General features: G+C 40.2%; 1 protein-coding gene and 1 long non-coding RNA gene across 2 annotated transcripts in view; one reads left to right on the plus strand and one right to left on the minus strand.

Annotated features, from left to right (window-relative positions):
* LOC116840939 (homeotic protein ultrabithorax-like) overlaps positions 1-25,890 on the minus strand; it is a 93,792-nt gene extending 67,902 nt beyond the window's left edge. The window contains 1 exon segment of the mRNA XM_032808301.1: positions 23,975-25,890. Within this exon segment, the coding sequence (XP_032664192.1) occupies positions 23,975-24,653 (679 nt within the window). The 5' untranslated portion in view covers positions 24,654-25,890.
* Positions 20,153-23,043, plus strand: LOC116840946. Its single transcript, XR_004377454.1, has 4 exons — positions 20,153-20,286; positions 20,768-21,017; positions 22,393-22,428; positions 22,511-23,043. It is a non-coding gene; the product is annotated as an uncharacterized LOC116840946 (long non-coding RNA).
* Positions 25,891-27,639: the final 1,749 nt, after the last annotated feature.

A 27,639-nucleotide genomic window follows, 5' to 3' on the forward strand; every position in this document is an offset into this window, starting at 1 on the left:
AACAGGAATAGTTCCTCTAGACCACCTCCTTTTTTGTTGCTCTTATTGTTATTATTATCGTTATTATTTTTGGATGGCTGTGTACCGATGTTATAAGCTCGATGGAAGGAGTTCCCGATGCCAGGTAGGAACAGAAAGGAGGGCGGCGCGGCCGCAAGATGAGAAGAGGAAGAAGAGAAGGAGGGATATATGCGTGTATCGCCATGCATCATCCTTCGTTCGTTCGAGAAACCGAAGACCACCACCACAGGGTGCGTTGCCTTAGTTGCTTTGCCCATAGGCACCTAAAAGCGTCACGGTGTTTTGTTCGCGCACGTAGATAACGAGATTATAATAATTTTAGGAAGTACCAAGAACCTTAAGAGATATTCAAGTTTGATATAATTATGATAGCAATGCGTGATTTATAAAAAATATAAGTGCTATGACCTTCAAGAATAACAGAATATTAATAATTTGCACTGCTGTTTGCTATAATATTTAAACATAACACATTTTTATGATAAAATAAACGAAACAATAGCGATGAAACTGTAAGGGCTATACAGACTAAGAATGAACAATCAAAACTAAGTCGTCTTCACAGAAAAATAGCAGTTTTCTGATTCTCCAATAATGGAGATTCAAGAAAAGCAAACAGTGGTATAATCTACACTGAAAAACTCATTTAGTTGAGTTAACGAAAATTTGGTTAAAATAAGGTGGAACAAATGTTTTGGTTGTGAGAACCAATATTTGGTACTTTGAACTAAAGGTTTGATTCTTTGAAACAAAAATGAAACAGATTTAGATTTCAGAGAATCAAATCTTTGGTAGAAAGAACGAAATTTTCCTCACAACATTTGTATTTTAGCCAAATTTTGGTTAACCCAACTAATTTTTCAGTCTCAGCTACCATACTCAACTCTACTTCCAAACTAGATGTAGGCAGAGAGCAAATCGTTTCGAAAGCACACCAACCTATACCACGCGATACAAATATAATACAAGTTCAACTATAGGAGGCTTGCGAGCTCGCAGCGTGGTACCATCGGAGCACGGGTAATGAGACGGCCCCCGACCAAGAGGAGTTGATATGCCCGCGCCGCGCTATAGTCTCTTCAGCCGTAGGGCTATGGCCCTACCCTTCGACTAAGAAACACTAACGATCTCGACAGTTCTCGTTTATCGGTACGGGAAAAATATGGAGTGGAACTCGGCACGTCGCGGAAATCGCAGCTATGTGATCCACACAACAACGCCATGTTTTTGCAAGAATATACACGTGTATATTTGTTCTTTTCTATCACGAAAAATCGCATATTGTTATAATATTATAAAGTACACAACAAAGTAGAGACGTCTGTCAAACGTCTTTAAGACGTTCTTATGACGTCTTACGTCTCGATTTTAGACTCTCGCGTTGTGTACTTTATAATATTATAACAATATGCGATTTTTCGTGATGGAAAAGTACAAATATACACGTGTATATTCTTGCAAAAACTACTTAATGTGCTTGAAAACTGTATAAATATTCTTTACATGATCTCGTCGAAAAGCAGTATCCGCGTAAACGGCTGTTCCACGCCGGACAAGGCACTAATCTGGTTAATCTCACACTTGGGCTGTCCAGTGCATAAATACAACACGACTCTTGGAATTGGGCTAAACGCCAGTGTGACTTTATAATCGGTACGACAACGCGAGGACCCTTCACAGTTGTGCCATGATACACTCTCCTTGAACAGGCTGAAAAAGCTTTCCCTCCCATTCGAGGATTCGTGGTATGCTTTGGCGCAATCTACTTCCGCTCTTATATTTAAAAAGTTTTATCTCTCTGATTCTATAGTAACATGCTGTACATATCAACATCAACTCGCTACCATTATGAAAATATTTACCTCAAAGGAAGAGAGTTATTCACCACATCCACCGACCAATTGTCTTTAGAATTTACGACATCATGATTAATATGCGATACTGACGGCATTGAACTGTGGCTTAACATTATATCATTTTTGTCGATATCAGCCCTTGCAGCGTGCAGTCTTCGAGCACCCTAGTAGCCCGATAATCCGCGTTTACTGGATTAAAAACGCGTCAGATTACTAGTTGTAAACGTGCGAAGGAAATGCGACCGGTAGAGCGATCTTAACGACGGCAATTTTCCGAAAACAGAGAAGGCAACGCTCAGGCAGAGTAATGCATTACTCCGACTCTGTAATCATTCAATGATGACTGACTGAATTAAATTATCCATAATCGGCCGGTGCGCGCACAGATCGGAGCAGCCGATGGCTGAGAAACCGTGCTTTCATGCTAGTATCCGCGCTTAACCGGATTCATGTTTATTTACATTTGGTATTCACCAAATAAGTGTAACCAGTGCTGATACGATGAGAGGTGCCGAAGGAAAAATGTCAGTCGTGCGCAATTATGTGGTAACAGCTTTAGATCCAATAAAAATCAGAGAAGCAACAATTCGTGACACACAATTCGATTATAATAAATCAGTAACGATAGATGTTCGTCGATAATGACTGACAATTTGTTATTATCTCGTACTTCCATTACTTAGATTTCTCACAGTAAGGAGGAATGGAAGATCCCGAGAGATAACTAATCGTTTGGAAACATTGAGAAGCCCTCGCTCCGCGGCGAGAATAAAATGTTCGGATACGCGTAAGTCCAGCATAGCACGCGGTGGTACACGTGCGGTGTGCGGTCATTACGCCACGCAAAAACATGTCGAAGATTTCGTACTTCTTCTGGTAATGTAGCGAGTAACTTGCCGGGGCGAGGAAAGACCGCAGGTCTTACAGCAATTTGAACCGCAAAAGTTGTTGTTATCGAAACCTTCGGCTCCGGCAGGATGTAATAGGTCTGGCCATCAGCCATTGTCCGTACGAGTAATTTTCAAGAAGACTCGAAGTTCACAATTCGAGAGATTGAAGCAATAACGATTACACCGACAGGTGGGGCGAAAATGCGGATCGTAGGAACGTTCAAGCTAATTCATAACATCCGTCGTTGAGGCTTCAACCAACAAGATTACTTCACCGGTATAGTCGGGATCCAGTTGGAAGAGAGATCCATACCGGTATTTATTGTGAATACACTCGGCGATCAATCTGAATAATTCACTACAATTGTCTTTGGATGTGTCTAATAATGAAAAGACTTAATTTTCAACAACGTTGAGACTCCAAGAGATAATTCTGCAATTTTTTGAAAGTTACATAACCTAAGGTGACTAAGATTTCCCAGTCTCAAATCCGGGACATTTCATAAATATGTGAAGTGGGGGGAAGATTATTGAAAAGTATGTATACATATATGTATATGTACATAGATACAAACGAAACAATATGTTACTTATAGATATATATGAAAAACAATTTAATAACAATGAAGGCCTGCTACATATAGTGAGAATAGAAACTGCTGCTAAGATCAAACTTTTGTTATTCTTACTCAAAATCAAGAAGAAGTAAAGCTGTTATATTTACCACAACTGTGAATTTTCTTGAGAACATCTGTTTTTGTCAGGAGCATTTTACAAATCCTCTAAACCAGCATAAACTGGGACAGTTTGGCCAAATCCGGGACAAATCAGAGTCCCGGATCACATTTGGAAAATGCAATACAGAGAAAACATGAGACTGTTCCAATAAAAACAGGACGTCTGGTCATCTTACATAAGCTTGCTTTACTTCCCACCAGTTCCTTTGAAATGTGTGTCTAATCGTTGTGATTTACGACAGAGGAAGTATGATAACATTGATCCTATTTTAGATATAAAAGACAATAAAGAGACAATAATGATCCAACCCCCCTCGCGGATTCGAATTTGTGGAACTGCGTGCCTGAACGCCCGCTCGGTAGTCTTAATAAACTCAGTATCGGCTTTAAACGAATTTAAAGGGGAGGCTTATTCCCCCGAACCTACGATCGCAACTACTATCCATTTATCCGTCTCCTTCTCGTCCACGAGGGAAGTCACCTAAATCTCATCGACCCAAGTCCCACTCAATATTGTGACCGAAGGTGTAACGTATCGCGTTTCACTTTCCCCCTCTGTTTCTCGCGCGCTCGCGTCTCGTTTTTCTTCCTGCCGTCACGTCGTTCCTCCAAGCGTAGTTATCCGAGGCGCTGATTTGATGCACGTTTCAGATACGAGCATCAACCAACCAGACGTGCAGATAACAAGCTGCTAATACCGTGCTCGAGACTTATGGGGAACGTATTGAAACTTTTTGTTTGTGTACTTTTAACCCTGTTCCCATATTCTGCCGAGGTTTTTTTCCCAACGTCTAAGAGCGTCCAGGATGTCTTGGACATAATTTGGGACGAAATCAATTAACGGGATTAAAACGATTCTTGGACACATTTGATGACTGTATTGCAAAAGTAGAAAAAAGAATGATATCTCCTAAATTAAGTAAGTGTAAACACGATATAACTGCGTGCAGTGTTAACAAAGTTATATACCCGACGAAAATATGCTAATTAACTGCGAATTTATGTATTAGTCGGCTAGACGATTTAAGTAATGGTAGTCCATCAATTAAAACAATTGCGCAATGTATTTCAGTTCTGTGACTAAGGAAGCAAACACCATTAAAATTTTCGAATATTCCGCACGCACACACACACACACACACACACACACATACGCACATAAAGGGCAACGAACGCAACCTAATATAGGCCAAAGGACGGCCAGCTACGTTAGATACCTTCGTACATTCCGGCCATTATTTTGCAGATTTAGTAGGCACACAAGGGACGGCCTGAGCTGATAATGCCGCTTCAACTCTCGTCCGACTACCCGCCTGCGGGAGAATTCGTCGCGCTGGGGACGCGATTTTTTTCCAGATTTCGTCACAAATTAATTTCCCGACTTTCGCTTGGCCGATTCGTACCATTTGCGACGCAGCATTCCTCGCGCCGCTTAAGCCTGAAGTCGTTTAAATGCCAAATCTTTGCGATAAACGGACCCTAAACTTTAGTCTCCTGTCATTTAACGTCGTAAAAAAGATTAATACGGCTTGAAATAACAATGTGATTACGTGTTTTGCTTCTTATAATAACATTAATATATTTATGTGCATTATTATTGTTCGAAACATATGATAATCTGAAGAGATTGGTGTAGTGCATAAATTAGGTGCACGGTAAAAAATTTCGATCAATATTCATACTGTTACAATATCCGTTACTATTTCTTTGACCACATCCTGGCAATATAAATTCTAACGTTATCATGCAGTAGGATTGCTTTACTAGTAAACGGCCTACTCCTTTCAATCTTTTTATCGACTGGTATTTTTATCAAGCTGAACAAAAAATATCAAGTGCCTAATAATATAGTTTTTTCTGTAGCTATCTGTGTTTACTACTGTTTTTTCTTTTCTTTTTTTTCTTGAAGATATAACAACTCGTTATACCGTCGACCGTGAACTTATTGAATCTTCAAGATCATATAGTATCCCTTGTTGATCTAATCTCCCTTTGTAACATCCTGAATGATAATTGTAAATTTTATTTCTTTAAACACAATCCTGTTTATTTTAATTAGAAAATTATTTATCAGTTCCTTCCATTCCTTATTTCTCAATAACTCAAAGATACAGTATCTTATCCCAATGTTTCTGATCTTTATCTTTCTAAAAAGTCCTACTCTCTCTTTTTCATATTGGTTACAAGAATAATAATATAGTTAATATTTTCTCTCTCTATATATTTTCATTTCAAATTCTTTACTAAGCCTCTTATAGCTAAAGATTCCTTCATATTGTAATGGTTGGGTTTAATTAAATTACTCAGTGTGTACACAACATAAGGTTTAATACTAAATCTTCTTTCGTCATTCCTTTCTTTGAACCATGGAATATTATTGTTTCCCTCATAAAAGTTTTAAAAATAAAAAAAATTTTGCTTTCACTGTTCTTTTCTTCTGTTTTGTTCTCTAGTATTTGTAAGTGATTTCATTCTGTATTCTCTTTTTAAGAGTCTAAAAAGATATTTTTAATTCCTTACTTTTTCTTGTATCCTAATTCTTTAGTCAAATCATCCATCACTTTATTTCCTTTAAATTCGTTTATTACTGTTTTCTGAGATTCAGTTAAGTCAAATTAAGTTAGGTTGATTAGGTTGATATGTCACATCATACAATTTTTTGAACTCCCTCGCGATTTTACAATTATACAAGCAGTGGAGACGTCTCAATTAAAAAATAAAAAATCATCAACTTTGAAATATCAAAGAATTTCTTAGCAGATCCCTAATTTCTTGCCTTTTTCTACAAAGTAAGTAACGATATTATAGTATAGTCGACTCCAAAAGAAGTACTAAATAAAAGACGGTTGTGCATGAAGGTAGAATTATGCAAAGATGCAGTGCATTTTCACAGATCAATGGGTAGGTTAAGTGCAGCTATAGTGAGAGCAAAACCTACGATTAATTCTGCAGACGTGGATAATAAGATGCTGGATCTTCGGTAGCATGTCGTGGATCGGGATCTACAACTGGTTTGAGTTATCGTACAGATTATCTAAAAATTCCCTTCACACTATCCATCAGGGATAGTGTGAAGAAAAATAATTTTCATAACTGTTAGACATTTATTGAGAGTCACGTCACTTTTCAATTCTTTTCCCATCGAGATGAAATTATATGACGTTAATTGTCCGGTGGTACAAATTGCTACGTTCAAATATGCCTCCGTGTAAGACGTAATTTCAATGAAGTATCCGAGGAGGTGAAGGAATGCATGGTTGTGGTCGATGGCTGTGCCTCAAAGACTCAAGGGCCTATAGGAGAAAGGCTCGATCAACCGATTAGTGGGGGAAACCAATGATGAACGGATTATCCCGATAGTTCGCCGTATCGATAAGTTTACACATATTAAAACTGGAAAATATCACTAGCTGAGCCATAATAAACATGATTCATCTTTGTTATTTACATCGGGAACCGTAATTATCTCACCGTGACAGAATACATTCTGTATAATATTATATATTATGTTAAAAGTAATGTCACGTATGTTGTTATGCAAAATGAACACTCTTTGCATTTTCTTTACGCGTCAGCATATAATTAGAAAGCTGAGTAAATAGTAAAGAAATTATTGGAGAAAAGGCGGATAGCCAAGCGGCCGGTTTGACCCATAAACTATAGAAACAAGTTCCCATGACGTCCCGCGCATATACGGAATAGCCATAGGAACAACTCGAAGACCGTCTGACCACAGTATATAAAAAAAGATTGTTTCGCATTCCAAGGTTTCCCGCTCTCGAAATAAGGGCGATAAAAAATACGTCTTCACAAGTCGGATTATTTTTCGCGGCAAAAAACAACAGGTGAGGAATATGAAAAAGTAATATGGAAACTAATTTGAAAGGCAAGAAGGACAAGCTGATCCTGAAAGGGGGGGACTGCTTTTCTTCTAACCTTGAGGGTGCTTCACAATGATGACTACAATAATTTGTCTCGTGGAAAGAGCAAAAAAGATATAATAGGGATCGTGACCCGATGTAATACGTTATTGCTACGTTCAGCTTAAAGAATATACATATTCCATTCAACCCACGGCATAACACGCTTTCGTAAGTAACTAATGCATAATTTTATCTGTTCTTTTTTGTTTTAAACATGGTATTTATAGAAGACGGAAATTCCGATGTGGAGTGCACGACGAAATTGAAGTAAATACGAAATAACATAAATTGCAGGATAAACAGAGACAAATTTATGTCAATATTCGGTTGTTGGAGTACGAAAAATATCCGGAGAAAGTGCTCTGTCGGATTAAACATGAAATGCGGATGGAACATTGCAAAAATCAGAACACATTAGGACATACGTGTTTTCACGTCTGAGATTTTATCACAGCCCACACAGAGCCACCACAATTCATTCCTCCCAGGAAACATGCCGATACATTCGTACGATACTTTGCTCAACATAGATCGAGTCTCGACCGGCGTGCGACTAAACGTCCGCAGGTTACTTCCCTAAACGGGTAAAGGAGAAAATAAAAGGTCGTTCTATTAGCATACGATTGGCACAGTCCATCTTAATTCTTCCTACGACCGTCCTCCCTTTTACTATATCCCCCCCCACATGTGCCTCTTTGTCCCTCGTACGTGTGTATCCTCTAATAATGTTCATATCCGTATTCTTTGGTGTGCCGACTGTAAAAATCGCGCACGCGACTTCATCGATGGAGATACCGATTGCAACAACATCTCAATGAATACATTTTCTTTGCTGCATAGTCGGGCAAGGACACACCTCGTGGAACAGTAATCAAAGCCGGATGGCTACTCTTTCATTATGTCAGGCTAAGAGGTGAAATAAATGCCGTTTCACGTTTGTGGTAATTATTGTGCTGTATTACTTTCAGTGAGCCACTAGTTACTTTTTCTCCACGAAAGTGGATTTTAGGAAATTGCTGACTTCTAGCTGAATTTGCGCAATATGCCGAGGTAATGCAAGTTCAGCAATGCACGTAGCGACCGTCGTTTAGCATGGACAAGTGAACATAATTCAATGTGAGAAATTACAGGAAGAAAGATTTTAAAATGATGGTTTTGATAAAATATGCAATAACTGATAGAGTAAAATTGAAATACATAATTTTTACTCTACATTGATTAATTCACTTTGAAATATACAATATCACAAGTAATAAAAAATACAATTGTACTAACTTGTTTTAACAATTAAAAAAAAATAACAATTAACTTATATATTTCTACTTTTTGGTTACTTTACTCTTCGCAATTACTTTAGAAATATTTGATATTGTATTTATTGTGAGATTTTGTATGAATTGTTTTATATGAGTATCAATGACAAACTTGCATATTAATTTGATTAGGTTTATCGAAGAAAATTTAAGCGAGGAGATTATCTACCGCGAAATAATATATCATTATCGTTGACGTTATTATTATAATGTTAAAAAAAATAACAATTAACTTATATATTTTTACTCTTTGGTTACTTTACTCTTCGCAATTACTTTAGAAATATTTGATATTGTATTTATTGTGAGATTTTGTATGAATTGTTTTATACGAGTATCAATGACAAACTTGCATATTAATTTGATTAGGTTTATCGAAGAAAATTTAAGCGAGGAGATTATCTACCGTGAAATAATATATCATTATCGTTGGCGTATTATCATAATGATAAAAAAAATAACAATTAACTTATATATTTCTACTCTTTGGTTACTTTACTCTTTGCAATTACTTTAGAAATGTTTGATATTGTATTTGTTGTGGGATTTTGTATGAATTGTTTTATATGAGTATCAATGACAAACTTGCATATTAATTTGATTAGGTTTATCGAAGAAAATTTAAGCGAGGAGATTATCTACCGCGAAATAATATATCATTATCGTTGGCGTTGTTATCATAATGATCGTCATTATGAGTGTTGCTTAGACATTCTCATATTATAAGGACCATACTGCACGCTCTTCGATACACGATTACGTAGGGTACTGGAGAAAGACCCGAGTCGACAAGACCCTACGCCGCCTCATCATTATTCAATAATCTTACGAAATACTGCCTTTCATTTTACTATAATTCTGGAATTTGCAGTAATTACTCCCACAATATATGTATATGGACGCGCGCGCGTGTGCAGTTCATATAGTCTTAGTTCCATATACTCTCACCCAGAAGGTAAATGCATGCACATATGCATACGTATGTATGTGCGTATGTATTCGAGAAGAATTATTAGATAGACACCCCTAAAATGCAACCCCAAGAATGAAATCATAAAGACAATCGTATTGAGGCTTGAATTACGCTCTTGTTACAAATCTCTCGGATAATTAAAGCATAATGTTAACTTTATGAACGAAAGCATGCAATTACGGATACACAAGTGGCTGGGTGAAGAATATTCTTGGTTGGCAGGGCCGAAGAAGAGCCACTGTTGGCGGTTTGCCCTCTCTTCCGTTATGCATTCCTTATTACCCACATCCCTCATCCTCCCATTTCTTGTAGCAATTTCCGCAACCTTGCGCGAATGCAATATATTAAGATACTTATCATTAGCTATTAATTTATAATACCTTCAATTTAGATTATAACGATAATATCTCCTGGCGAAATTCACTATTCGCATTTAGCATGGGAAGGCCGTAAGTTCGACAAGTCCAATATATTAGAATTCGCCGGACCATATCGCCCTGAGATCGACTAACGACTGTTAGGCGCGCGAAAAGCACAAGTTACGGACATTATTTCTCTACGTATGAAGAAGAGCCGCGGTCGGCAGTTTGTCGTCTCTTCCGCCACGCACTCTTTATTACCCCGCTCTCTGCCGCCTCTTCTAGCGCGCTCCTGCGATTCCGTGCGAGAGTCCAACGCTTTTGGGGTGGGGTTATCGTATTATGTCGAGTCACGAACTCGTTATAGCACGGCAAGACAGATCGGTGCTATAAAACCACTCGGTTTTGGTTTAACCAAAGGGTGTACATGGCATAACTGGTTTACATTCCGCCACCTCTCTCACCCTCTCTTTCTCTTTATTTCTCTCTCTCTCTCTCTTTCTCTCTGCATATTGTGTTTTCCGTAGCATCCAAGATTCGATTCCCTCATATAGATACGCGCGGTAGGTAGGTAGAGAAGTTTGGTATACGCGCAGCGCAGAAAGAGAAATAAAAAGTAAAATGTGAGAAAAAGAAATGGCAACGGAAGGGAGAGGAACCGCGATTGGTAGGAGGAAGAACCGAGACGCGAAAACACAATGAAGAGAAGAAGGATTGGCCGTTGTACCGCAAGAAAAAGAAAATATCGCGAATTGGCGGTTGCAAAAACAAAACGAAACGATAATGAGTGTGGAGAAGATGGGCGTAGGGACAGTAAAACAAAGTGGCGTAAAAACAAAGAAGAGAGCGTACTTTGAGCGACCAAAGAGAGGAAGACGCGCAGGGCATACGGTATGTGCGCGAGAGCGTAATAAAGAAAAAGGAAGGGAGAGGCCGACTCTCGGGGAAGGACGGGAATTAAGAAAACGTGTATGCAAAAATGATTAATAACACACGCGGAGGATCGAGAAGAGAAGAAAAAAGGGGGATACACGTGAAGGGAAGGAGCGAAACAAAGACTAGTTTTTCAACCATATGTACCACGTACCCCACGAGAAAAGGAGAGCGTCAAGAAGCGGAAAGAAGCGAGAGAACCAGGTTCTCTCGCACGCTCAACAGCCGAAACCGGCATTTTCATTTCAGGCAAATTTCAAGTTTCAAGCGCAGGTAAATTGGCATTTAGCTCTGCGCTCGCTCTCGTCTCACGAAGACTTTCAGCCGGCACAGCTAACCCGCGATGCTCTTGTTCGAATCCGCCGGGGATATCCGGCGAACACCATCAGTTCGCTCGGGTTTGTTATTAACGCAACTCCACCCGAGACGAGTCGTCAAAGGAGACGAGACGTTTGTCGATGTACGAAGAAATATGCGTGTCAAGAAACGCGAGTCCGCATGCACGGATGCTCGTGCTCGCGTGTACACGTACACGCCGCCGCCACTACCACCACCACCATCATCGCCACCACCGTCGCCACCGACGCCGCCGCCGCCGCCGCCGCCGCTATGGATGGTTGGAAGAGAGAAAACGTGAGAGGTGTAATTTTAGTTACGGAGAGTAAGTAATGAGCGATCAACAGTCTGAATACCAATTCCGATGCACGATGATGCGGCATAGGGCAACACGGTATCCGCATATTATATGCGCGTACATACATTGTACCGTCGTTGTACGGGCGCGCATTAATACGGGAAATTACAGGATGTGCCGAGGGGCTTTCGCGTGATATCCCAAACTCATCGATGCGATACATCGAAACGGGAAAATAGGTCGCAAGACGAGAAATTTCGCCCATGTTTTAATACGCGCGTGTGTCGCGCGCACGTGTGTGTGTTTTTTTTTCTCGGGCACATGTCCGTGTGTCTGGGAAAAAAAATATCGTCGAGATCGCGTCAGTTATTGGGTGTTCGGTTGGGTGGACAAGTGGAAGCCGCTGAAACACCGTGAGCAAAGGACGGGAAAATGTAAAAATCTGCGTGCCAAGGCGCAGCATGTTAGAAAGCAGCGTGACTTATCACGCGAGCATCGTTTTTAATTTTTATCAAACGCAGATAAGCACGAGAAGAGAAAATTGCTACTTGGAAGATACATCGCGGACCTTTAAGGATATTCTACCGGGCACTGATTATGCCGCAGGTTCGCGTGGTGGGAGCTGAAAGAGGTGTTTCCGAGCCGCAGACCACCCACCCCCCAGTTATGTAAGGCTTGATTCGCGACGCTCGCGGGCTGAAGAAGAAGCGAGAATTCGTATAGCCGAACAAAGCTGATGAACGATACTGATTATCACCGGGCTCCGCTCCGTGACTCTCCGCGCTCGCCTCGATTCAAATCGCGTTTGTAAAACCCGTTTTTGCGGCTCACTTCTCTTTGCGCGCATGTGCTGACTAGTGCGCTTCCAACTACACTCTCACATGCCAGCCGCCGCGTCATAAATCTCCGTGGGCGGAACGCAATGCATTTGCGTCGATACTCTCCAATATCTTGCGCGATTTGGTTTCCGTTCAATCGGTCTTTCGAATATATTGAACATCGCTCTCTCTCTCTCCCTCTCTTTCTCTTCTTTTCTGGTCGGTTTCAAAGATCTTGGTTAATTAATGACTCTTCAATTATCGCATCCAACTGTAAACACGACTTGGACCTTTTATCCACATTAAACGTTTGAAGCTCGACAACAAGAAAAACATTGGTAACTTGCACTGTTTCACGAAAGCAAAACATCCCCTTGCACTGGGGAAATGCACACAATTTCACACCCCCTAAATGTAAACTTGCTGCTGCGCTAACGATTTCCTTGATACACATTCTGGATTACTTCGTCACTGTGCAGGCACACAGATGTAACTCGTGGGTAAACGAATCGCGTGATAACGACAATTCAACTGCACACTTTCAAGCAAACCGAATTCGTAGTTTCACAATTAGCCGGTAAGAGGTGGCGATCGATGAGGCATCAACGGCGGATTGAGTTGGACTGGTTGTGAGCTGTGAACACGACCGGCTCAAATAGATCTGCGGTGGGTCTAAAGAAGGTAGAAAGTAACAGTTATGTTCATTGTCGTCGGCTTCGGCTGTTTTATGTCTTTTTCGGAAAAAAAAAAAGCTAACGGTCTCTTTCCCACCGTTGCACTATAGGGGCGCCGCTTGCTAGTGGGGAAAGCCGGGGATATCAGTGTGCTTTGATGGTATTAGTTTCGTGCCGACGCTTCTCTTTTTGTCGTGTCAAGTGACAGTATCGGAGGACGAACGTGCCGATGTGCCCGTCCCGCGAGTTTTATTGCTGAGCAAGGGCAAATTATAGTAATATCCGGAATCTTACGCGACCACTCAGGTCCCCGACAGGTTGCCGACGGTGTTTACGGTATTATTTCGAGCGGCACCCACGTCGAAAAACTATAATTCTTAGACCTAAATTTGTGTAAAACGTAAAAAAGGTGAAGGCAAATCTCGCATACGTCTTCTATGCGTGTGTGTGTGTGTGTGTGTGCGCGCGCGTGTGTGTCGTAGTCATCTACTTTGTAGTTTTGCGAAATATTTGACACAATTTGTTCGGCAACTATTTTTAATTAATATAACATTTGACAGTAATTAATTTAGCGAGCAATTAGTAATTTTCCTCTTGCATATTTTGTAATTATATGCAGTATTTAGAAATTCTAATTTAGCGTGATTGTTTTCATTGCATTAGAAAATATTTGAAATCCTTGCTGTATACGAAATACGGGGATAGTTTTGAGATCGCTTCAATGTAGAGTACACCGCAATATACAGTGCAGTCAGAAGCGAGACCACTTATAACCGGCTCATAAATCAAACAAATGACTGTATGCATTCCTAAGAGAAAACCTGCTCGGTGAAATAAAAATTCTGTTATGGTTATATCGTCGTTTCTAATAAGCGAGTGACCTTGTAGCACTAACTGTCCTATGATTTGATTCTCTTTGATTACAAATAATTGCTCAAGCAATCAAGTTGATCTTTGTGCTGTATTTCCTAAGAAATCCCGCTTCACGCATAATTGTAATAATCAGATATTATAGTACTATAGAGATATTGAGTTTCATTAAATTTATTCAATCGTGAGGGGGACGTATAGCAAGCGGCAATGTGCGAAAACGACGACGAAGATATGCATTTACTCGCGTTTTAGATAAAAGAATCGCTTAATTTATGTTTGCTGTTCCCGATACAATTCGATACCGACTCGCTATCTCGAATAACAACCGCACCGTGATTCTAATCGTGTCCAAAATCGAAGCCCAAAAACTCAGTGAATCGAGAACCGAAAACGATACGAAGCAACGTGTCTGAAGCGAACGTAAGCGGAAAATTGTCTTTATTACGCTGTTCCTGATATTTAAAAATTTTCGGATTCTTTCTAAAAACTCCTCATTGGGCCACGTCGTCACGTCAATAGACAGAAACTAAAGAATCAATGTATCATTACACTGAGGGAAAAATTATACTTCTTTGATGGGTGCTATTAACATATTTACTTAAATCTAAATTCTCTTTATTTAAATAAAATATTGTTTACCTGATTTAAGTAAACAATATTTGGTTTAAATAAAGAGAATTTAGATATAAATAAACATGTTAATGGCATCCATCAAAGAAATATTTGTTGATTTTAAGGTAATTTTTCCCTCAGTATACATAATGCTAATGATCAGAAATTTGTCACAGTCCTAACAATGGACGTCTGTGAGACAGATGTTGCTGGTCAATTCCAAAACATCCTGACCGAGATTTTACTAATGGATCGACGTTGGTCATTAAAACTATTTACATATCATATTGGACTCGTTCATTCTCGAAGAATTTAGACATCGGATTCAAACCGCTCAGACAATTAATAATAAAAATAATATCATACACATGTAAAATTACCGAAACAACGATATAATCCTAAAGTGTGATATTATTCACACTGTAAGAGAGATTGCGAAAGAGATTTGACCGGGCTATATATACGTTTATATGCATGTATGTTTGTATGTATCTATAAACTATGTTGGAGACAGGACAAAGGTACAGAAACAATGAAATGGAAAAAACGCGCGAAGGCGTACGGAGGGACAGTTCTCTAGACACAGTGCAGTAGCTATAAATTATCACCGCTAATGGTGCCCAACAAATGCTTGTCCGTACCTAAGCTCGTAATGTCGGTTCGCGCCAGTCTAATATCGTCCGTAACGTTTAATAAATATGTCGCGGAGGCAATATGTCATAACTTTTCTACGTGTGTGCGCGAGAGCGTATGCATGTTGTTACTCGGGCAACGTGACGTTGCGGAGTTACATAATGCTCAACTCGGCCGCTTAATCGCTACACAATGTTGCCGACTATCTGCCGCTTCCCTCTGCCTCTCTTTGACGCACTCTCTACGCATACTGATAAAACTGACGCACGCGACGAATACGTAATTTCACTACAAACGCCCGCGCGTCATACATTTTCATTAGTGCAAACAGCTCTTCTTGATTAGAATCTTGGTGCAGATTGCTCATTCACAGTCCCAATAACGAACGATCGAGCCAATTAAGGCTTTCCGCAATTGAAACGATTAATTTTGCTCTGCAATATTTTTGCATTTCTACAATTGCTTTTCAATAAAAATACTTTTCCAATAATGTACATCTAATCGCCATTTATTTTTGTCCGAATCGTGTTGCCGTAGATTGCCGTAGACCGTCAAGAATGTTTCCCCAATGATGGAGGCAGTAGGTAAAGGCATTGTGGTCAGGTCGCAGTCAGGGTGGCAGGTGCTATCCGTAATGGCCGCCCATCGAGGCAGACGAGAAGAACGGTGGGCAAGTTTACCGGTGCAAAAAATGCTACGTGAGTTATGGGTGTGGAGCACTGTCGGCGGTATTAACGGAGCCGATTACGTCGTTGTGTATTAATTGAATATAGACGCGTTTAATCTACTCGGCAAATGGCGTACGTTGGCGCTACGTGAGACGAAAGAAGAGTAAAAAATTAAAAAAAAAGGAAACAAATGTGCCTCGAGTGTTTTTCGTGTTGCTGTCAGTGCGACGAGCCGACCGCGCGAGGAGCGCCCCATAAGTCACAGTTGAAATGAAGTTCGCCACATGATTTTTCCGAGAATAAAACCGCTTTGGTGAGTAATATCTTTATCCATAACCGACAAGCAAGAATCGTGCAAAATGTGCGCAAAAACGTGTCTCAATTCAATTATTTTACCGTGTACCTATCATCTTTCCTCACGGCCACAACTAGACGTAGCCTTTGTCCGGCGGTATAGTCGTTCCGATCGCCGAGCAACTAAACACGTTCTTCATACCTACGAAGCATGGCTGACCCAAAGTATGTATTATCCCAACCTAGAGCACGCAACACACACTCACACATAGGCACACAGGCATGCACTCACACAACAAAATGTGCTAGTATATATCAATATATTCAGCCTACGTGTAAATAAGTATTTCGTCAATGCCGCATTTTTGTACACCGATTGCTAAATATCTACGACTGTACTATTTAAATGGCAAGTGGTTGCGATTTTCGCCAAACCTTTGAAAAGAAGAAACGTACAAAAGCGCTCGCAGTAAGCGTTTGAAGACATTTTTGTAACATGCGCATTTTAAGTAAATGTAAGATTTAGTGGATATAAAATGGCGCAGATAAAATGGATTGTCGTAATAATTTTCATCGTATATTACGGATGCAGATTTCTTAAGTGATATTCCCCGAATAAATCCGATGACAATATGCAGAGAGAGAGGGAGAGAGAGAGAGAGGGAGAGGGGGGGAGAGGAAGAGGATTTAATACCAGCTACAAATAACTTTCGCGATATGGGATTTGCAAAATTGCAAGATAGCGCACGACTATTGTCAGTATATAGAGCTAAGCCAGCACACAAATTGTACATGCGAACGGCTCGTCCATCAAATTGAGAGTTCTGGCAGGTAGCAGCTACACTGGTGGCGGAACGATCAGAGCCTCTCAACGCCTCGCGCGTTACGCTTACGCTCACGTATCTACGCTCATTTTCTTCATCATAATTCGTGGACGCAAAGAACCCGTGACGAAGAGCTCGTGTAACTTCTTAAGAAGCTTACGACTGATAGAATACACCTTGGAAACTTCGTCTCTTCGTTATGTAATATCTCGACAAAATAATCAAATGTATTGTAGATAAAGCTACAATTAAATCAATGACGTTTCTCCCGACAATAAGTTGAATTGTAAAAATCACGGGTTATAATTATAGAAATATATAATTTCGCACATACAAGTAAAATATACGAGTTGCCTCGAATAGGACAAGCGAGGCTAGCATGAGAAATAGACAAGGCAGTGTTTTATATTGTATAATTATTTTATTACTTAGAAAAAGCTTAACAGGACCTAAATAATAATAATAATAATAACAAGCTCGCTGAAGTCCTTCGAGAAGCACCATGCGGGTTAAAATTACTAGTTACGAGAGGAAGAAGCGAGACTTGGGACAGGACGCGAGCGATACGATCGATCAAAGATTACACCTTAAGTCAGCCGCTATGTGCAGCGCGAACAGCGTGATTGGTCGCGAAGCGACGCTTATATTAAAATGCGAAAGGTACGCGAGATGTACATACATATGTACATACATACGTACTGTACCTGTATATACGCATCTCTTAGTTGATGACGCCGTGATTGGGCTTCGAACTAGTCTACCTCGCTGGATATAACATTAATTTCTCGACTGGCCGACTCACGATGGTATTACGCCGCGAGGATTATGAAAATTGTTGTGCTTTTTCTAATCTCATGACGCTATGTTCTCTTTTTGCTATAGTGCTTAATGACACATAATTTTCTAATGCCACTAGTTTTGCCAAGAGAACGTAACATATTGTAAAATCAAACGTAAGTTAAACGCCATGATAAGTCCGATTATTGTGTGAAGAAAATGCACAAATTCATAGAGGAAAATATCAATGCTACTTGTAAGCGTATATTTCCAGTGACATCAAATAATAATCGCGTAGAAGAATGATAGGTTCTATTAATTATCGTCTGTTTACTTGGAATTTAAATTTATGTATGTATCTTACTTCCCTTAGATATACTCTTGATTAATTCTCCAAGTTCTAAGTGGCGCAAATTATTGACGAATTTCCGATATATAATTTGTAGAAAATAGTGAATAGAACACAAGAATAAATAAGACACAGGAGTTTTTAAATAGTGTGACTATATATAAAACATACTAGATATTTTTTTTATATTTGTTTCTTATAAAAATGTTTGGATATTTCCAATAACATCAAATAATAATCGCGAAGAAGAATGGCGGGTTCTATTAATTATAGTCAGTTTACTTGGAATTTATACTTATCTATGTATCTTACTTCTTGGATATATTCTTGATTCATTTTCCAAATTCTAAGTGGCGCAAATTATTGATAAATTTCCGACATATAATTTATAGAAAAGAGTGAATAGAAAACAAGAATAAATAAGACATAGAAGTCTTTAAATAGTGACTATATATAAAACATACTAGATATTTTTTTTATATTTGTTTCTTATAAAAATGTTTGGATATTTCCAATGACATCAAATAATAATCGCGAAGAAGAATGGCGGGTTATATTAATTATAGTCAGTTTACTTGGAATTTATATTTATGTATGTACTTTACTTCTCTTGGATATACTCTTGATTCATTTTCCAAATTCTAAGTGGCGCAAATTATTGATAAATTTCCGACATATAATTTATAGAAAAGAGTGAATAGAAAATAAGAATAAATAAGACACAGGAGTCTTTAAATAGTGACTATATATGACATACTAGATATTTTCTTTTATATTTGTTTCTTATAAAAATGTTTGGTTATTTAAAACTATATATATATATATATATATATATATATATATATATATATATATATATGCATGACATAGCGATAATAGACCTTTCTCTAAAAATATTCTATTAGTTCCTGTTTTCACTCCTACGTACTTTTCTTCGCCGAAGAATGCATATTGCAATTAAAGAGCTCGTATTTTTTTTGAGACACCAATGTTTTTCGACCGAACAGTACGAAGGAACAGAGGGCGTGGAGAAGGGAAAGGGCGTAGTAAGTCATACGGAGAGGCTCGTACGTCATGCTTCATCCGGGCCAACGAAGCAACACATAGAAAGAACTCTCTACGGAGCTCCATGTATGAAGAATGCACCCACTTGGACTGCTTCTTTAGATCGCGACGCTATAGTGTGAGTGTGCATGCTATGCGTGCCTGTATCTTTCGTATATTTTTGTATGTTGAGGAGACCCGGTGACCGATGTGCAACATGCATACTTGTAGTCGACGGATATCTACCGCATAATCCTTTCGATTTTTTCATAAAATGGCAAAACTTGATTTTAAGATATTCATTGACAAATCCCATATTTTTACGAAAAGTGTATTCGCGCACGTTAAACTCGCGCACGTTAAGCTCGCGCGCGTAAATTATTGTTTTGGTTGCTGGACCTTTGGATCCGAATTAATTGTGTAGCTCTTGCGGAATTCTCGTCTGTACTTGCGCTTCGATAATATAAGAAAGTGTAAGTGTAAGTGAAAATCAGAGCTGGTCTATTTATAGCTGATATATTTATAGTCAGCGAATGAGTTTTTCTTCGCTAGACTTTCCTGATTAATTCTGACGACCGTTTATATAGGTATAAACGTGTTCTCCTACTATAATCAGTGCCTGGCAAATAAATATAAGACTGCACCATGAGAACAAAGAAGACTTAACTGGTTTCAATGGTTATTACACTGAATATTTGAGAAGTTCGTTCGCAGATTATTTTCTTAACAGATAAATATAACTTTTTACACTCGCCATAATAATTAATATTTCTAAACCATATGCACTTTCAACTACACAGAAAATATGAATGAATGACTTAGATGAGATATTCTGGTAGAAATAATTTTAATATAAATATTAGATGTATATATCAAAAAATTCATAATGTTAAGATTATTTTAACATTGTGGATAAAGCTCATATTATACGTTGTATTGTCTTTGTTCCAGAACTTAACAAATGTTCCACAAGGAATGAAAAAATAGGGAAAGAAAGACCATTTATTGGCAAAGGGAATTATTCTGTTATTTGGCTGAATGACAACGCTGGACCTCATACTGTTGAATCGACAAAAAGACGGTAATGAGTGTTGGTTGAAATTTTTTTGTTTATTTAGTTTATCACCACATCTAACATTTTCAGATTATTACTTGTTTTGATCGATATTAGTATATATCAGAGGATACATGCTTTTACGAAACTTTTACGTACAGTGAATAAAATCCGAATCATCAGTCATCTGTTTCTTGATTATTTAATTACTTCTTTTCTTCTGTTAAGTTTTTGACATAAGAAAATTCGTATCCTGTCCAAAAGGACGCGTAAGAATGTAAAAAGTAACAGAGAATAATTTTATGTTTGAACATGTATTTAACTTCTTGGAAAAAAATTCGAATTTTATGTATAAAGAAAAATAAAAAACTTTTTGCATATGCATAACTTTCCGTTAAAATGTTCACAAAAATAAATTACATTTTATTTACATTCAGTAAATACGTGTATGTGTCCGGTTTTGTAAATAATAATGATATTAATAAATTATAACTATTATGTTTGACAGAACTTTCTGTGTGTTCCTACTCGTATAAAGGAATTCTCACGGCATACTAAGATCGGACCTGATCTTCGTCGATACGAAAGCAGAGCTCTGTATTACCGACAAGCCTCGTAAACGGCCATAGCAGCAAGCGAGGGACTCACAAGAAGGAGGGGTAAACGAGCTAAGCCACGATTTCGTCGTCGTAAACGTCAAAGTTACGGTTACAGCGTTGTTCCTAGCTGCTTTATATTGAACGAGGTTGCTCCCCGAGGTACGTAACACCTACTCGCAACCGTCGTACTGTAGAAAGTAGCACTATACTCATTTCCAACTCGAGAACGACGCGTGCACCACGTGGCTTTTACGCGGGAATCCAGTGGAGTTCAAGGTCCGTTGAGTGTCGCTTTTGCCGTGTTACGAGTAACTGAATAAAATACTCAGCTAGTATCTTTTTCTGTCTTTCTTTCTGATTACTTCGACAATGATTCTATTGTCATTTAAGGAAGTAAAATTGAAATACAAAAATTATTATTGGCTCCTTCATTTTTTTTTTTAGAGAAAACTACCATACTTCTTTATTTGCGAATATGTATAAAATATTTATAAATTAAGTGAGAGAAGAGCGGCAACTGAAAGTTAGTCGCGAGGGGAGGAGGTTGTTAATGCGAATATTAAACTTTTAAAATTCATAAATTAAATTTCCGTTACATTTATATTTCTTTTTAATATGTTAAAAGGAAAAAATGAAAATCCTAAGAATACAAATCGCAAAACTATCGGTGCAGTACGTCCATTAGACATATTTAGCTTTATTAATATTTCTGTGTCAATTTATCGCAGACCTTTTAATGAAGCTTTAGGACCATTTTCAGATCTTTACGGCAAAAAAGACTCGCTCTCAATGGCTTCGAATGAAGAGGTGTCTAGATAGCACCCCAGTCTCTATCACTCGCGCCCTCTAATTACCCTATAGACGTAGCGAACCCCTCAATGAGGAGTCATAAATACTGTTCGCGTTTAGGGATACTTCGAGAGAAAGTGAATCAGTTCTATAAAGAAAGATATATCTATTCATGGCAATTGCTGAATTTTACAGACTATTTATTGATAAAGGTATATGAGATTCTTTAGCTCAAATTTATACTAATCTTATGTGTATTGAGTAAGAAAACAAGATTTTTTATGATATAACATAAGAGTAAATAGTAGCTTTTTAATAATATATCTATTTAAAAGAATGTGTAACAAATTAAACATTTACTTATTGCATTAAATGGTAAACGAATGCTAATAAGTATTCATGGCTTCATATTTATAGTCGTAAATTATTATTTACGATAAAATAATCTTGTACCAATAAATTTTCTTACGCGTGTTTCCATATGGTTTGAATCTCGGTTGTACAGACAACGTCAAAGATATTGCCGGAGAATGCGAAATGAGTCAATGACTTTCAGTCCATGAGTGCGTAGAACCTGCTTTATCAGTATACGCTCAATCAATTACCTATTTCTATTCCTACAATTCCTGCTACAAACACACTGTATTCCCAAACTGTATCGCCAAATCAATTTATAGTTCATAATTAATGATCCAAAACATGTAATTAGTCAAATAAACTATATAATGTGAACCATTTCTTCCAGATTAAATCGGATGATGTTGCATATAGTTGAAAAAGCGTATGTATATTAAATTACAATCTAAATAATAATAATGCATACAACTAATTATTGCATGCATAAATTATGATTTTTTTTATAGAGAACAACTGCTGTGCAAAGCAACAGAATTTATCCAATTGTACTTAGTGCCTACTGAGATGATTCCTTCCTTTGTATGCATAAAGACACAGAAGATCTCTTGTGGTAGGAAATGAAGAGAAAATAAAATAGGCGGACCCTAAACCGGATCGAAGAGTGCAAGAAGGAGATTCCCGCTAGGAAAGATGAAGGAAGAACCAGAGGTAACTAGGAGCAAAAAAAGGACAGAGATAGTAAAAAGAACTACTAGCTAGGGATCTAGGATCTCAGCTGAGCTAGTAAAAGAAACATGCTTACCGAAAATGTGATAGAACCCGTGAGGCCTCGATGATTACATATATCTGCCAACGGCAAAGCAGAAGGCCATTCGGGAATATCCCTCTCGCAATGAGCAGGACAAAGACATCGCTAGAAACAGCTGACTACCGGAATTCGGGGTTCCGGAGGGGTGAGTACAGTGAGGAAGGCACTTGAACCTCCAATTGGACGAGGGCTTCCCCATTATACCCGGCGTACCCAACGATTTTACACGCACTTGACTCCATTCTACCTATCTACCAGACATAATTTTGTCGAGGTACACGGCCGATTTTCCGCGACATAGCGCGCGCGCATTAACATTGTACACGTGAAAATGAAAAACTCATGAGGGGATTTACGTTTCGCGCAGAACCGCGATGTAAGATTCACAATTTACAAGGGCGTACTGAAAACGGACTCCAAAAATGTCGTTCGCTACTTTTAAAGCAGAAGTAACAATCAACCTTTCTTCTCTCTCTCTCCCTCTCCCTCTCTTTCTCTCTCTCTCTCTCTTTCTTTTTTGTGTGTGTGAGACAAATTTCAAATTACACATACATATTAATCGTAACGACGGTAATTCAACACGTCATTTTGGATGTCATTTTTAAGTGTCAACATTATTGTCAACTTTTTTTTCACGTCCATTCGACCAAAAGCAATGGAACTTTTAGTTTCTCAACGACTATAAATCTGTTGTCTCGGGTTTTGTGATGGATACGTCGTATTTCAAAACGGTGTACAAATAGACTCCGTGAATATTCCATCGGTTTCGACACAGTACAATGAAAAGCTACATTCAACGAGTAGGATCTATACCTTCCGTTACTTTTTCTCTCTTTTTTTTTTAGGCAAGGTAACGGTGAAATAACTCATCTTGTTTACACGGGCGCGATAGAAAATTTTCCATTCGTTCGAATTTATTCACGAGGTATACGAAACGTTCTCGGTCTATAATCTCGTTCCGCACAACTTCTAGGTAATTTGATCGCGTGGAAGCAATTTTAACAATTTAGTCCGGTAGAACCAGACAGGCAAGCCTGATCCACCACGCCTTCCCGACCACGTGGTCCTCACTCGCTCTCCCCTAACTACGGCGGCTCCTATATTTCATCGCGGCTGTTACGATAATAGTCGTATGAGAGAGCATTTATGAATGCAAACTCACCTGCTATAGCCATCCAGGGGTAGAAGGTATGGTTGGCGGTAGGTTGCTGATGCAGTTGCGTGGCGACCGGTTGACTCGCGGACGAGTTCAAACTGCAGGTGTTCCAGGACGACGTAAGGGATCTTGACGAACTGTTGTTACCCGGACTCGATGCCGGATCGCCGCCTACGAGACCACCGTAGCTACCGACCCTTGTACTTTCTGGAGTACACGCGGAGGGACGTACGACCGAGTTACTCTGGCTGTTCGCTCCCGAGGTCGCTGACTGCCACACATCCTTAACCGCCGCCGCTGCCATCACCGCGGCATAACCATTTTGATGGGCTGACGTTTGATCCTGTTGCTTACAGTCTTTCGTTGCTGTTGTTGAGTACGAAGATGTGGTATGACCGGTTGCCTCAGGTGTCGTCGAGTAAAGCTTGCAGGCCGTCGCAACGCTGGCGTCATATGGCGAGTCTTGGGGTGGTCTCGTGTTGGTACCACCACCTGGATGTATCCCTAACGAGGAGGATGTGTGATGATGATGCTGCGTCGATGCATAAGGCGACATACCTAACCCAAGCGGAAAGCTTCGATATGCCGCGGCAGTGGCCGGATCATGATGCTGACTCGCTGCTCCTGTTTGATGATGGTGGCTTCCGTAGAAGCCGCCCGCTGTCTGCTCAAAATACGAGTTCATTACTCCGGGTATCTTGGATCACTTGCACTAAAACACCGGCACTCAAAAAAAAGAATGGCAGCGGAAGGTAGTCGGTGCTAAAATTGCTTGCGATTACATCGAGCGCACGTGGCTAGCCAAAGTTTGCTAGTCCGTGTCCCAGCCCGATGATATCGGATCAGGCTAGCTCGACTCTCTCAGATCGAACGAATGTTAATCAGACCTCTGATCTCGTATCACGTTTTGATTTACAGGGCAAAACATAAATGCCTAAGGAAGCGATACGTTTGTTCGGCGCGGACGGCGATAGGTGAAAACGTTGACAAGGGACGAATAAACGAGCATTAAACCGCTTTAAGAGGCCATAAAAGTCATCGGTAGGTATAGCCGGTTACACCCAGAGTGTCAATGTCAGTAGGCCGTAAGAGTGTAATTCAGAATGGGTCTCATGGTTGGTGGCGGGGGCTTTTATGGTCTTGTTATGGTTACCGCTACGGGCGAAAGCATAAACCGGTGGTCTGGACTGTGAAAACAGGCGATGATCGTTAAACCGTTACGATGCAATAAACCGAGGTAATAAGACGAGCTATAAAACTGCCTGTGGATCTCTCTGCCGCGTGCGCGCCCGGCGACGATTCGGTCAGCCGGCACGCGACAACCACCCTCGCAGACGGCTTTTTCTTTTTCTTTTAAAATTATACAATTCGCGATCGGTCAGGTTGTCAGAGTGGCTTGCTTCGAGAAGCCAGTCAATCTCTTACGAAATCAAGAGGGACTTGGCCAGTCCGCACTGCACTAGCACTTGTCGTATTGCGACTTCGTTGATGACTGTGAGAGGTCCGGTATGAGTCGGAGTACGATGGGGATCGTAACGAACCACGGTATGCCAGTGCGGTGGTCCACGGCACACTACCGCTTTTCTCGCGCCCCGTGTACCGCCACTCTGTACGCGCCGTCCGTCTCTTGCTCGCTCGTTCACCTCGTTTTGTCTCTCTTCTTCGTAGTCGACCTCTCTCCCGAATTTCCTTCTCCGTTCCACTAGCCGTCGTCCCTCCTCACACTCTCTCATTCGCTCTCGCTCGCTCGCTCGCTCCCTCTGTCACAGTCACTCCTTGTCATTCGTGCGATTGTTGCTTCTCACTCGCACGTACTCTTCCTCGGGAGTACTGCCGTCCTGACGGAGATCGCCAGAGGTATGTCCCTCCTCGTCTCTCATATACCATCCCCCTCCTGGTACGATAACCGAGTTCTCTCGCTCTGTCTATCGTCGTTGTTGTCCCCCTCTTCCACCCCCAATGTTCCCCCCACAATTGCTCTCTCACCCTCTGCTTCTGTCTCGCTCCACCTCTCGACGATGTTCGTTCTCTCCCTCCCACTCGATCTATTCTCTGCCTCTTTCTCCCGATACGATTCCTCAGCGCCCCCTATCGAGCGTTCCAGTAACTCAACGACGTGCCGCCAGATTAAATTCGTACTCGCTCGCCGTGCGCGTCACATTCAAGGCGCGTGAGCAGATAAAACGGTGTGAAAAAGAAAGAGAAAATAATTGTTCGTCATGATACGAAGAAAGGAAAGAGGTGAGATGGAAAATAGAGAGAGAGAAAGACGAGAAGATGCGGAGGCACGAGCAGGAACGGAAAAGAAGGTGAAAGAGAGAAAGGTAAAGAGTGAAAGAGAGAACGCTATGTGCAATTGTAGCAGCTAAGAGTGAGACGAAACGGCCGAGTGTGTTGAGATAGCAGCGAAGAGGGAGAACGGGTCGCTAAGGGAGGAGGTTATGCTTAAGGACCAATCAGAATTGAATTCGTCACGAATACCGCTCTGGTATGGCATGAAAGTTCCTACGCCGTGCAAAAGTAGTTCCAAGTCGGAACGACGCCCATGAGCGGCTAGGCACCGCCCCGCGGACCCCCACCATCCAACCCGAGACTACTGTGGGTATAAGCACGTTGTCCATACAGAAAGAGAAGAAGAGCGAGAGAGAGTGAGAGGGTGGGAGCAGGGGGAGAGGGCAGGGAGAGGGGTGCACAGAGAAAGAGTGAGCGAGAGAGTGGGAGATGGATAGAGAGGGAGAACAGCACGGCACGCGCGTCACGCAATGTTTCTACCTTCTCTGTCGCTCCTTCGCGTTGGTTCGTGGGGATACGTGCACCGCCACCTCTGAAATCCGTCGCGAACTAACTTCGCCAGATCCATTCAGACGTTCAAACGACCAACATCAACGAGCTACCTTGCGATTAACCGTAATAATCTTTCGTTATTGCCAAAACGGTGCCGTAAAGCCATTATGATGTAGAATAACCTGATCGACAAGTGATATCACAAATAGAAAACAAGTATAAGAGCAAAATGAGATAGCGGAACACTTCGATTATTTTAGATCACACTAGGCCCGACCGGTCCGACGTCAAGAATATTTGATGACGTGAGCGTGAATACGAATGGCAAGAATGTTATCGTAAACGCCTTTACGAGGCGCACCGGTGTTTTACGGACCAATTAGACAACGTTCGCACAATTAAAAAGTCGTAAAAGTGGACTCCGCGAGGCAGTAGTCGAGCGGGCAACTTCACGGCGCGCGCCACACTAGTATCGGGAGTGTTTATTGGGATGTAAATGTCGCTGGATTATCGCCCCCGCGGTTCGCACCTCGTAAATTATTCCATAACGAGCCGAGTAATGCCCATCATAAGCTGTTCTCTGGGGCCAACCCTAGCTATTTGCTTGCTCGCTCTTGCTTCGCTCTTGTCATTATGAATGCCTAGGTATTAGCTACCTACTTTGCGCTTAAGGATATATAGAAGTGAAGGACGATTGATTTTTTTCTCCAAATAAGAATCGAATTGTACACAATACGAAGTGTATAAGTGCCTAACCTAACCTAAAATTGAACAATTGAAAAACAAAATAAACACTTTAAACAAAAGAACTAAGAGTTTTTTAAATAAAATAACATTTCTAACAATATGCTCACAAATATTAACAATATATTATAATATTGGCAAAA

Source organism: Odontomachus brunneus, unplaced genomic scaffold, assembly GCF_010583005.1.
Source record: "Odontomachus brunneus isolate Ranch 3 - 2012 unplaced genomic scaffold, Obru_v1 Obru_scaffold_013, whole genome shotgun sequence".
NCBI classification, from domain to species: Eukaryota; Metazoa; Arthropoda; class Insecta; order Hymenoptera; family Formicidae; genus Odontomachus; species Odontomachus brunneus.